The 10,901-nt window shown below is 45.3% G+C and overlaps 4 protein-coding genes across 6 annotated transcripts in view; 3 read left to right on the plus strand and 1 right to left on the minus strand.

The window, feature by feature from the left end:
- LOC137795305 (actin-related protein 6-like) overlaps positions 1-2,122 on the plus strand; it is a 4,426-nt gene extending 2,304 nt beyond the window's left edge. For both annotated transcript variants that reach the window (XM_068592680.1, XM_068592681.1), the window contains 5 exons: positions 15-113; positions 192-270; positions 371-542; positions 807-945; positions 1,642-2,122. In XM_068592680.1, the coding sequence (XP_068448781.1) occupies positions 15-113; positions 192-270; positions 371-542; positions 807-945; positions 1,642-1,771 (619 nt within the window). In that variant the 3' untranslated portion in view covers positions 1,772-2,122. The remainder of the gene's footprint in view (positions 1-14; positions 114-191; positions 271-370; positions 543-806; positions 946-1,641) is intronic.
- Positions 2,123-2,508: 386 nt separating this feature from the next.
- LOC137795307 (synaptonemal complex protein 3-like) lies at positions 2,509-6,018 on the plus strand. Its single transcript, XM_068592685.1, has 8 exons — positions 2,509-2,922; positions 3,258-3,342; positions 3,741-3,775; positions 3,928-4,045; positions 4,278-4,377; positions 4,471-4,569; positions 5,389-5,493; positions 5,634-6,018. Exons 1-8 carry the CDS (start codon positions 2,796-2,798, stop codon positions 5,685-5,687), a joined length of 723 nt encoding a protein of 240 aa, XP_068448786.1. The 5' UTR covers positions 2,509-2,795; the 3' UTR covers positions 5,688-6,018.
- A 628-nt stretch (positions 6,019-6,646) lies between these two features.
- LOC137795306 (uncharacterized) lies at positions 6,647-10,437 on the plus strand. Of its 2 annotated transcripts, none has more exons than XM_068592683.1 (10): positions 6,647-7,339; positions 7,426-7,483; positions 7,569-7,926; positions 8,142-8,233; positions 8,315-8,425; positions 9,017-9,074; positions 9,275-9,363; positions 9,453-9,571; positions 9,747-9,846; positions 10,206-10,437. In XM_068592683.1, exons 1-10 carry the CDS (start codon positions 7,131-7,133, stop codon positions 10,287-10,289), a joined length of 1,278 nt encoding a protein of 425 aa, XP_068448784.1. In that variant the 5' UTR covers positions 6,647-7,130; the 3' UTR covers positions 10,290-10,437. The 2 variants fall into 2 exon arrangements, with proteins under 2 accessions (XP_068448784.1, XP_068448785.1); XM_068592684.1 differs by having other exon boundaries at positions 6,647-7,258.
- Positions 10,248-10,895, minus strand: LOC137795308 (LYR motif-containing protein 5B-like). The gene is made up of 3 exons (XM_068592686.1): positions 10,888-10,895; positions 10,725-10,778; positions 10,248-10,656 (listed from the first exon to the last, which is right to left on the minus strand). The coding sequence occupies exons 2-3, from the start codon at positions 10,770-10,772 to the stop codon at positions 10,447-10,449; spliced, it is 258 nt and encodes an 85-aa protein (XP_068448787.1). The 5' UTR covers positions 10,773-10,778; positions 10,888-10,895; the 3' UTR covers positions 10,248-10,446.
- Positions 10,896-10,901: the final 6 nt, after the last annotated feature.

Here is a 10,901-nt window from a genome sequence, read left to right on the forward strand (position 1 = left end):
CGTGTTCTCCTCAGCCAGCTGCATGTGATGGATGAGACTCATGTGATCAACCAGGTGAAGGAGGACGTCTGCTACGTCTCTCAGCAGTTCTTCAGGGACATGGAGGTTTCTCAGTGAGTCACCAACACGCAGCCGCAAAGCCTTCTGGGAAATGAGCTGTGCTGATGGAGCCTTGTTGTTGTTGTTGTCAGAATGAAGGGCGAGGAGAACACGGTGGTGAGGGACTACGTTCTCCCAGACTACAGCTCCATCAGAAAGGGCTTCTGCAAGGTGAGAGAACTCTGAGAGGTACTACAATACCGTAGTACTACTATCATAGTATTACTATCCTTGCATGTGTAGTACCACTGTGTACCATGTGTACCCCCAGCCTCCAGACCAGATGCTTTTCAGTGGGAAGTATAAGACCGGGGAGCAGATCCTGCGTTTGGCCAACGAGCGCTTCGCCGTCCCCGAGATGCTCTTCCACCCGTCTGACATCGGCCTCCAGGAGATGGGGCTGCCCGAGGCCATCGTGGACTCCATCCAAGCCCTGCCTGAAGGTGCTCGCCCACTGGCCGGTAGAGGTCATTAGAGGTTGTTGGAGATCCTTTAGAGGTCATTCGAGTTTGTTTCCACAGACCTTTAAAACCAAACCAGTAAAGAACATGAGAACATGAGAGGAGGAGGTTAAAGAGACGAGAGACTTGAACGTAATCCTTGAACAGAACAATCAGAGGATCCTGTTGGTCTTCAACTTTAAACTAAAGACATGTGAATAGATTCATGTTCATTATGTTAACAGTGTGTTTGGTTCCCTCCTCCAGAGATGCACGCCCACTTCTACCAGAACGTTGTCCTGGTTGGAGGGAACTCTCTGTTCTCCGGCTTCAGGGAGCGACTGGAGGCGGAGCTCCGGTCGCTTGCACCCGCCCACCTGCCCGTCGCCGTCCTGCAACCTGCAAAGTACGTTGTTCCCCCGTTACGGTTCTGTTCCAGCCCGAAAGGGTAGGAGCCTCCCAGAGAAGGTTTAGACATGTAGAACCACATGAACGACACTCAGGTGTGTTTGAGTGGAGCGTCATAGGTAGAACCGGTCATTCTGAGCGTCTCCAGATGTGCTGCAGGACTCCTCTCACCAGCGAGGGAGAAGTGCATTGTGGGTAATGTAGGTGGCCAAAAGGTTAATCAAATGAAACCAGCAGTCAGTGTTTTATTATACAGCGAGTTTATTTATTCACAAAGATCTCCATAGCAGAGAGGCGGTAACAGGAAGTAAATGGTAAATGGAACCGTACTTGTAAAGCGCTTTTCTAGTCTTCTGACCACTGAAAGCGCTTTAGCACTACATGACATCATTCACCCATTCACACACTGATGGGAGGAGCCACCATGAAGGAGCCACATCAGTATATCAACCATTCATACTCCGTAGGCGCAGCTACAGGAGCAATTTTTAGGGTTAAGTATCTTACTTAAAGACACATTGACACGGGCCGGCGGAGTCGGGGATCGAACCCGAAGTAAAGTGGTAACAGGAAGTGAGGTGGTAAAGGAAAGTGAAATGGTAACAGGAAGTGAGGTGGTAACAGGAAGTGAGGTGGTAACAGGAAGTGAGGTGGTAACAGGAAGTGAGGTGGTAACGTCCTGGTCTTCCCACAGTCCCATCTGCTACTCGTGGGAAGGGGGGCGGCTGCTGGCTCTCAGCCCGGACTACGACGAGCTCGTGGTGACCCGGGACGACTACGAGGAAAACGGACACTTCATCTGCGAGGAGAAGTTTGACATCTGAGGAAAACCTGCAGAGTCCTGAACCACCCGTAGAGTCCTGAACCACTCGTAGAGTCCTGATCCACCTGCAGAGTCCTAAACCACCTGATCCACCCTCACGAACACTTTGAAACGTGGAATTCCATGTGTCGTGTTTTTTCTACCGTTTATATTTTATTATTTTCTTTTATACTCGTGCTGTCAATCAAACGTTGTGGCCTCAAGTCTCTTTAACTGTTAGTAAACTCTGAAATGACTTCTGGTAAATTAAAGGATTAGAAGATGCTTTTATTTTAAAGGAAGTGTCTTGCAAATAGATTGGAGGAGCTTCCTGTTTCAGAGTCGAGTTTCACAATAAAACTAATCAAACGTCTGCAGTATTTTTCATGGTTATTATTCATAGATATATTATTTATCCATACAGTTCATGTGTTTGCATCCTGATCTTTTTATCCAAATAGTTATGTCACAATGTGTGATTATACTCATGCCATTATTGAAGTAATAACGCCAGTGTCTTTTCCTTTTTCCGGTTTTTCTTTCACAATAAAAGCCCCGACACATTGACCGGGACAGTGCTTCCTGTCGAGCTGTTAAAGTACCTCAATATAATATCTTACAAAAGCAATCAAGTATTTTACACTGGTGTTAGTGTTTCTGTCAATGCAGGACTTATACTAGTTAGTACCTGTGTCTTACCGCGACGTATCTGTGCTTTTACTGCAGTGAAGGACTCGAGGACGTCTTCCGGTCCACCAGTATAAAACAACACTGGACCTGAGTCCGTTAGGCGGGAATCAGTTTGAACTCCGAGTAGCTTCTTAGCTCGTCAGTTCCCTTTAGTTTGTGTTAGCTTCTCTCCGGTAAAACTAGACTCTGCAGTCCAACTCCGTTTATTTTAAAGCTCAGGTTTGTTATAAAGCTCCGGTTTATTATCCAATTCTGGTTTATTTAAAGAGTTAACTAAAGTTAGCTTGTGTTTTCCGTTAGCCGCGAAGCTAACAGTAGCATCAGTAGAACCTAGCTAGCTTCATCTTCAGGTTAACATGTCAACAGGAAGAAAAGTGTTGAAGAAAAAACACACAGAAGAGAAAATGGATAAAAAAGTTTTTGATTTCATTACTGAAGATGAGAAGAAGGAGCTGAGCGGCTCAGAGGAGGAAGTCAGAGGAGGTGAGCTAGCGATAGCTTGTTGTACTCTTTATGCTTCACATTATATTTATTGTACTACCACAGTAACTCATCTCTAACTATAATCCTGTGTAATATACATTATTCATAAATGTACCATTTGGCGGAATGAATACTTTTTATTTTTAGCAGATTTTTTGTGTATTTTGTACTAAAACGTAAATTAAATTTTAAATGCTAAATACTGTACCTGGACATTGTGTTGCTGTTTGTACTTGTACCTGTTATAACTTATACAAATACCTGAGTATTGTGTTGCTGCTTGTACTTTAATAATGCGTTTCAAACCTCATGAACATTCATATTTAATATTTCAGATGAAACTCCCATCGTGGACAAGTCAGCCAAAAAGAGACCAGCTGACTTTGAGGAGGAGGAGGGGGACCCAGCAGGGGCTGTGGGGTGATACACATATACTATATACATGTACTACACATATACCGCCATATTTATATATATATATATATATATATATATATATATATATATATATATATATATATATATATATATATATATATATATATATATATACATATATATATATATATATATATATATATATATATACATATATATATATATATATATATATATATATATATATATATATATATATATATGTATGTGTGTGTATATGTATGTACTACACATACACTGCCATATATACACACATACTACACATATAATACCATATATATACATGCATTACTGTCATATAGTACTTTATACTGTACTACACCTCAGAGGTAAATGTTGTACTTTTACTCTGTTCTTATCAAAGTTGTTTCTACTTTCAGAAACGAGGTTCACTCCATGTTGGAGAAGTTTGGAGGTAAGCAGTGTTGTGTATGTTAGAAGATGTGATGTGGTGTACTACAAGTAGTAGTATAAGTACTGTGGTGTACTGTGAGTACTACAGGTACTATAAGTATTGTGAGTACTGCGAGTACTACATGCAGTATAAGTACTGTGTCTCGCTTCCAGCTGACATCAGTAAGGCGATGCAGAACAAGAAGAAGCGTCTGGAGAATCTGACCAAGAGCTACATGAAGGGCAGCCAGAACAAGCTGGAGCAGCTGTGGAGCAGCTACCACGGCCAGAGGTCTGCATCCCATGATGTCACCATGTTACTATGTTGTCATCACATGTCACCATGTTGTCGTCACATGGTGTCACCAAGATGATATGTATATATATGTATGTATGTGTATATATATATATGTGTGTGTGTGTGTGTGTGTGTGTGTGTGTGTGTATATATGTGTGTATATAGATATGTCTAGATATATATAGGAACCTCAGATCATGACATGATTGTGTGTGTGTCTCTGCAGGCAGAAGGTGACTCAGCAGTACTCCCAGCAGGTGTCCTCAGCGCTGCAGCAGTGGGAGTCTGAAGCCCAGAGAGCTGAGGAGCAGGAGGAGAAGCTCAATGTGGGTTCACTTCCCTCTTTCACCCATGATTATGTTTGTCATGTTCAGGAGTCATGTTTCTGTCATGACTCATGTTCATCCTTGTCTCTGCAGAGTTTGTTCCGGCAGCAGCAGAAGATTCTTCAACAGGCGCGAGTGGTTCAGAGCCAGAAGCTGAAGACCGTCAGAGAGCTCTACGAGCAGTTTGTGAAGGTGAAAGGAAGTACACCAGAACAGCGGTGGCCAACCTCTTTTTAGCCACGGCCCGGTTTCATGTCAGACAATATTTTCACGGACCGGCCTTCACAGAGTGGGCGATTAAACATGACGTAATAAATATGACGTCATAAAATGATACGACCGGCATAAAAAACTAATATAAAGTGCTTACAAATACAACTCACCAATTTCAAGTCAACAAGCTTTATTGGCATAAATGTAAAAAAGACAATATTGCCGAAACATTACAATAGCAAGATTACACTACCTATTACGCCGAATTAGTGTGATGACAACCACAACGAGCCCGAAGTGTGTGTTTTATGTCCAGTTTGTTCCGTGATTTAGTTTTGGTCGCCGTCATTCCAGAAAACCTCGCTTCACAAAGATATGACTCTAAAAATGGAAGCAGAGTTACTTTTCAATGCTTTTTTGGCGATCTCGGAATATTCTGCCTTGATTTTGATCCAGAACACCGGCCGTCTTGTTGCGTGAAATTTACTTTTAAGGCCACCGTCATTCGCGATCTCAGCAACTGATCTTCTTGTACAGACACAATTCACCGGGTTTGTTGACAAATGGGTCGCGAATCCAGACGTTTGTTTTTTTCACTCATTTTCGCCAGCTTGTGGGTATGCTATCGCTCGTGGGTTCGCTAGCTTTCCTCACAAGGTCATGTATTTCTTGACCTCGTGAGACAAGGTCATGTATTTCTTGACCTCGTGAGTACACTAGAATACCTCCTTCAGGAGGTATTCTAGTGCACCTCCTGTATTGCGTAAACCTGCTGGGCCTAACAGCTGCCTCCTGCAGAACATGGAGGACATGGAGAAGAGCCAGGACTCGTTCCTGCAGGGGGCGCAGCAGGAGCTGAGAAAGGAGATGGCCAACCTGCAGAAGAAGATCCTGATGGACACGGTGGGTCTTCAGGGACTCTGGAGGGCTTCAGAAATTACCCAGAATTCATCCTGTGATTCAAAATTAATAATGTAATGTTAATTTTGGGGTGATGATGTCATGAGCAGTGATGTCACATCCTGTTGTCTGTGTTTCCACAGCAACAGCAGGAAATGGCCACCGTCCGCAAGTCTCTGCACACCATGCTGTTCTGACACCGCTGCCACCGCCGTGCATTATGGGATGGCCTCGCCATGGTTACACGGGCCGCTGTGTACCTATTGATGGATCCAGCTTCTGAATGATGATGTTCTGTTGTTTGTTGTTTTTTTGTTTGTTGTTCAGTTTTGTTGTTTCTGTTCCAGCAGAACTGAACATCTGGTTCTTTATCAGCTTTAAAAGAAGTTTAAAAGTTATTTTAAAGCAATAATAATCATTAAACTGTGAATCATCTCAACCTTTTGAGAAACTTGTTTTATACATTTTATACTTTTTAAGTGTTGATAATTCTGTTTCAGTTTAATAATAAAGTATATTTAAACTCTACGGACTGAAGATCTTTTATTTTTTATCTAATATAAACACCCAGGATAGTATATTACAGGTATAACATGCAGTTTCAGGTCTCGTCTTCATTCAGACCTGAAGACCTCTTGAGGTTTATGAAGATGTTTCATGTTTTATCACATAGGATTATGATTATTATTAATATTATGATTATTAACATTTTGAGTATAAGTAATGACTATTAGGGCTGCATAATTTTTACTATAACACTTTACAATAATAAACTTTATTAATATTTTTATTTTAGAATTGATTAAAACTTTGTACAAATTCAAATTTTAACTTTTATTGATTATTGTAATTATGTTATTACTTTTATTTTACTGTTTTTATTCAATGTTGTTTAACTTTATAAAAATAGTATTTTGACTTGTTTAATGATAAAGATCTTCTAAAGTGTTATTTATTAATAATAATTAAGATGGATCCTCAACAAAAACAACTGATGATCAAAATAATTGCAGATTCATTTCCTGTAGGTTGATTAATTAATTAAAGATGAAAGTGTATTTCTTTATTTCTCATTTTATTGAAGGTATTTTAACTTCTTCCTCGTGGAACTCGGTGCTTTTTGGTGTGACGCCGCCGGAAGGTCCCCCTCTTATTTTGAAGAGCACTTCCGGCTGTGGGTCCAGAGACTTCGTCCGTTAACCAACCGAAAGAAAGAACGACAACGTTTCCCGCCGGTAACGAGAGCAGAACGCGCGAGTTTGTTGTTGTTTCCGTCGATACAAGTTCAGTTTAATTGATTTGTTTACCGAGTTGTTGTCGTGTTGGTGTCTGCGGGCATATCGGCTAGCTTCGAGCTAACAGCTAACGAACGCTCCCGGTAGCAACAACAACAACAAGCGGCTTGTTATCGGTGGAACGTGGATGACGTAACACCAGATAATTGGTTCGGCTCACTTCCTGGTCTGTTGGTCCGGAGCCGGTTCTGGTTCCGTCTCCGTGTTCCGGTCCGTTTAGGTCTCTTCGCCCCCCCCGCGCATTCGCCGTTAACTTCCTCTCAGACTTCTGCAGCCTCCTTGACTCGGCCCGCGTCGCCATGAGTCCGGGCTCCAGGTGAACCAGGTGTTCCCCCAGCAGCATCCATGCAGGACCCACAGGCCAGTCCCGGGTCCTCTGAGCCGGACAGTCCCGGAGTCCTGAACCGAGCCTGCCTGCTGGACCCGGCGGACCTGTGCCAGGACCTGTCCACACTGGTTCCAGAGACCCCCAGGTACTGCTCACCTGGACCTGTGCCTACCTGTAGGGTGCTCACTGGATACCTGTACGGTGCTCACCTGACCCGTGTGTACCCGTAGGTGATGTCATCATCATGCTGTTGTGACCTGAGCAGGAAACAAACTGTTTCCGGTTGAAACATGTTTTCTTTTTCTTCTTCAGTCCTCAATTGGGCAAACGGCGGCGAGGCGCTCGCGTCCCGGAGGAAACGCTCAGCTCCGTAAGTCACGTGAACAAATCCTGACTTCCTGTCTCGTCCTCAGCTTCCTGTCTCTCGTCCTCAGCTTCCTGTCTCTCGTCCTCAGCTTCCTGTCGGCTGTCCTCAGCGTCCCGCCCCGTCCTGCAGGTCTAAGCGTCGGCGTCTGGCGCCGGGCGAGCAGAGCGGCTTCATTCCCGCGTCGTCTTTGCGGGCGTTCCCACCGGGCGGCTGGTTCGGAGCGCCGCTGTCCACCACGTCCTGCTCCTCCTCTTCCTCCTCTTCTTCATCCTCCTCCTCCCTCACGCCCATCTCAGAGGGGGACGTAGAGGCGGGGCCTGCTCGTCTTCACCGGAGGACGACTTCACCACCGTCCTCCTCTTCCTCCCCCTCCTCTTCCTCGCTGTCCTTCCTCACTGAGGAGGAGAGGAGGTGGCTGAGCGGAGCGCCGGGAGACGCCTCCTCAGGTGAGAAGAGGGATAAATATACAAGTGTGTGTGTGCGTGTGTGTGTGTGTGTGTGTGTGTGTGTGTGTGGAGTAGTCTCTGGGTCCTAGCCGCTTAGCTTTGCTTGGCTTCCTCTTTTGGCTGATCCCAGATCAGTTTGTCTACATGTGAACTAAGAGAGCAAAACCAAACTGGAGTTCTTCCTCTTCCTCCTCCTCTTCTTCCTCCTCCTCCAGCTCCAGAGGAGATCGTGATCAGTGACGATGAGGAGGCAGTGGTCCGCTCGGCTCAGCAGGAGGAAGATGAGGCTCTGGCTCGTAGTCTTCAGGTGAGTCTTCTTCACCTTCAGCGGCAGGCGGACGGCTCACCTGAGAGAAACCTTCACGCTGCTCCTCTGTCTGCTCCTCAGGCCCAGTTTGACCAGGAGGAGTCCCACCACCACCACCATCATCATCATCACCATCTTCTTCATCAGCACCACCAGCAGCTTCACCATCTTCTTCATCAGCACAGCCACAGGGTGAGAGTCTTCCTCCCGCTCAGAGGCTAAAGGCTGTGTAGACGTGTGGGAGGCGTCAGGGCCGTGAACAGGAAGTGATGTCATGGTGTTGAACAGGAAGTGATGTCATGGTGTTGAACAGGAAGTGGTGTCATGCGCTGTGTCTACCACCGGACACTTGACCACTCGGAGCACTAACTTTCAGTGTTTCGTGCGCCACGCTGACAAAACCAGCAGAATTCGGTGCACTGACAGTACCCGGATGGAGCGCTGCAAACGCTCACACAATGCAGTAAAACAATGGACACGACTCGCACTAAACGGGCGCCATCTTGGCTACGTAGCGGAAGAGGAGGAGCCCTTTTGCCAACTTTTCATTTATTTATTTATATCCTCCTGCATATGTGGAGGTGGAGCGGCTGTAGCTTTTGGGGCGGCTGTAACATGTGGAAGTGTCTCTGAGCAAGGCACCTCACCCCTGTTTGCTCCCACTGCTCCTTAACCAGGACAGGTCAAATGCAGAGAAGAATTTCCCCAAAGGGATTAATGAAGTGCATGTTTGTGATGTCATGCTGCTGTGAGCAGGAAGTGATGTCATGGTGTTGTGTGCAGGCCCCGCCCCACATGGAGCCCAGCTGGGTGCCTCACATGCTGGCGCACTTTGATGACGGTGAGTTTTATTATTAATATTTATCTCTCCTCCTCTTCCTGTGACCTTCACAATAAAAGATTGAAGGTTTTTATTGTGAGCATGTCTTCTACACTTTAATCTCTGTGTGTGTGTGTGTGTGTGTGTGTGTGTGTGTGTGTGTGTGTGTGTGTGTGTGTGTGTGTGTGTGTGTGTGTGTGTGTGTATGTTTGTGTGAGTAGATCTGGTTGGTAGAAACAGAAGACGTGGGCGTGTCAGGACGAGGAACACGCCACAGCTCTCAGAAGATCTTCAGGGGAACGACTACGAGGTACAAGAGAGAACTTTATATTTAATAACTATATATATATAATAGATTCATATCTAATATTTATAATATATATCTATATTCCTGTGTAGGCGCTGCTGGCCTTCGAGGAGCGCCAGGGCTCCGTGGTCTCCAGGAAGTTGACCCGTAGGGAGGTCCAGCGGTTCCCCACCAGGAGCTTCCAGTCGGTGGGCGGAGCCAGCAACACGCGGTGAGTATTGATCCTGATGAGCCGCGACAGGAAGTGACACGTCTTCTGCTTCCTGTCGGTGGAGCTCTGATACGAGGAAACGTTCACGACTTAGTTTTTATTTTCACCAGTTGAGTTTGTGTTTGTCCAGCGATCAATGACGTAGTGGTTGACAGGTTGATTGATTGATTGACAGGTGTCAGATCTGTTTTTGTGACTACACCGACGGCGAGAAGCTGAGGATGTTGCCCTGTTTCCACGACTACCACGTCAAGTGCATCGACCGGTGGCTGAAGGTAACTCCAGCCGGTTAGCTTAGCTTAGCATAAACACTGGGAGCGGAGCGAAACTGCTAGAGCGGCTCCTTCCTTTGATTGGGTCACGTGATCAACGACCAATGGACCAATCAAGTGATCGATACTCTTATCAATACTTATCAGCACAATACTACTACTCTGGTCCGTAATAGTACGGACCAGAGTATTAGTACTCTGGTCAGTACTAATAGTACTCTTATTTGTGTCATAGTTCATCTGCTTGTGATTGATGGATTTCATTTGTATTTATTAAAGAATCTTCTCGCTGACGCTTTGATTTGAATCAATAATTTAATGTTTAATCATAAATTACATTAAATATTTAATGTTTGTTGCAGGAGAAGCCCACCTGTCCCATCTGCAGAGCCAACCTGGCTGACCCCGCCCCCTCTGGCCCCGCCCCCACTGGCCAAGCCCTCTGACCCCGGCCCGTCTGGCCCTGGCCCTGCCACTGAACGTCTTGTTTTTATTCTTTTCATTTTATCTTTTGGAAACAAAACCATCAAATCTTTTAACGCTGCTGATTTCTGTTGAATGATTTGAATAAACTTGTTTGTGTGTTTCTCTGGACCGATCGTGTCATTGATCCTCGTAGTACCGCTGCTTCATGGCGCGGTACTTCCTCAGGTAGTACAGCGCCTCCAGTTCACGGGACACAAACTCTCCTCGACCAATCAGCTGCCGGATCTGCTGCGGGTCCTGCACGCCTTTGTTCTTGCTGAAGGCCGCTCTCAGGCGGTCCCTGAAGTAGTCTCCTCCCTTAGGGTACTCCCTTCCGAGGTACAGGAGCTGAGGACACAGTACTCTGATCAGTACTAGTACCCTGATCAGTACAATAAATGGAACAATAAACTCACGTTTTTATAAAGCCGAACCACTTCCGCCCTTAAAGGATTCGCCATCATAAAGATCTGAAACACAAAGACGTGCATATTAATATATAATATTAATCTTGAAATCGCCTACATGACGAAATAAAGTTGAACCCTTTAGTTTGCGTGTTGATAATAGATGTCTCACCGGTCGTCGTGACG

The sequence above is a fragment of the Clinocottus analis genome, unplaced genomic scaffold (assembly GCF_023055335.1).
Source record: "Clinocottus analis isolate CAN_PGR_092001 unplaced genomic scaffold, fCliAna1.0.p SCAF_277, whole genome shotgun sequence".
NCBI classification, from domain to species: Eukaryota; Metazoa; Chordata; class Actinopteri; order Perciformes; family Cottidae; genus Clinocottus; species Clinocottus analis.

Excerpts from the sequence above, each read along its gene's own strand:
- LOC137795308 (XM_068592686.1), bottom strand. The coding sequence starts at position 10,772 with ATGATGGCGAATCCTTTAAGGGCGGAAGTGGTTCGGCTTTATAAAAAC. Across the intron at positions 10,657-10,724 it reads TGGTTCGGCTTTATAAAAAC|CTCCTGTACCTCGGAAGGGA; the intron begins GTGAGTTTATTG and ends CTGTGTCCTCAG.
- LOC137795306 (XM_068592683.1), top strand. The coding sequence starts at position 7,131 with ATGCAGGACCCACAGGCCAGTCCCGGGTCCTCTGAGCCGGACAGTCCC. Across the intron at positions 9,075-9,274 it reads GCTGGCGCACTTTGATGACG|ATCTGGTTGGTAGAAACAGA; the intron begins GTGAGTTTTATT and ends TTGTGTGAGTAG. Across the intron at positions 9,572-9,746 it reads GGCGGAGCCAGCAACACGCG|GTGTCAGATCTGTTTTTGTG; the intron begins GTGAGTATTGAT and ends ATTGATTGACAG.
- LOC137795307 (XM_068592685.1), top strand. The coding sequence starts at position 2,796 with ATGTCAACAGGAAGAAAAGTGTTGAAGAAAAAACACACAGAAGAGAAA. Across the intron at positions 4,046-4,277 it reads AGCAGCTACCACGGCCAGAG|GCAGAAGGTGACTCAGCAGT; the intron begins GTCTGCATCCCA and ends GTGTCTCTGCAG. Across the intron at positions 4,570-5,388 it reads TCTACGAGCAGTTTGTGAAG|AACATGGAGGACATGGAGAA; the intron begins GTGAAAGGAAGT and ends TGCCTCCTGCAG.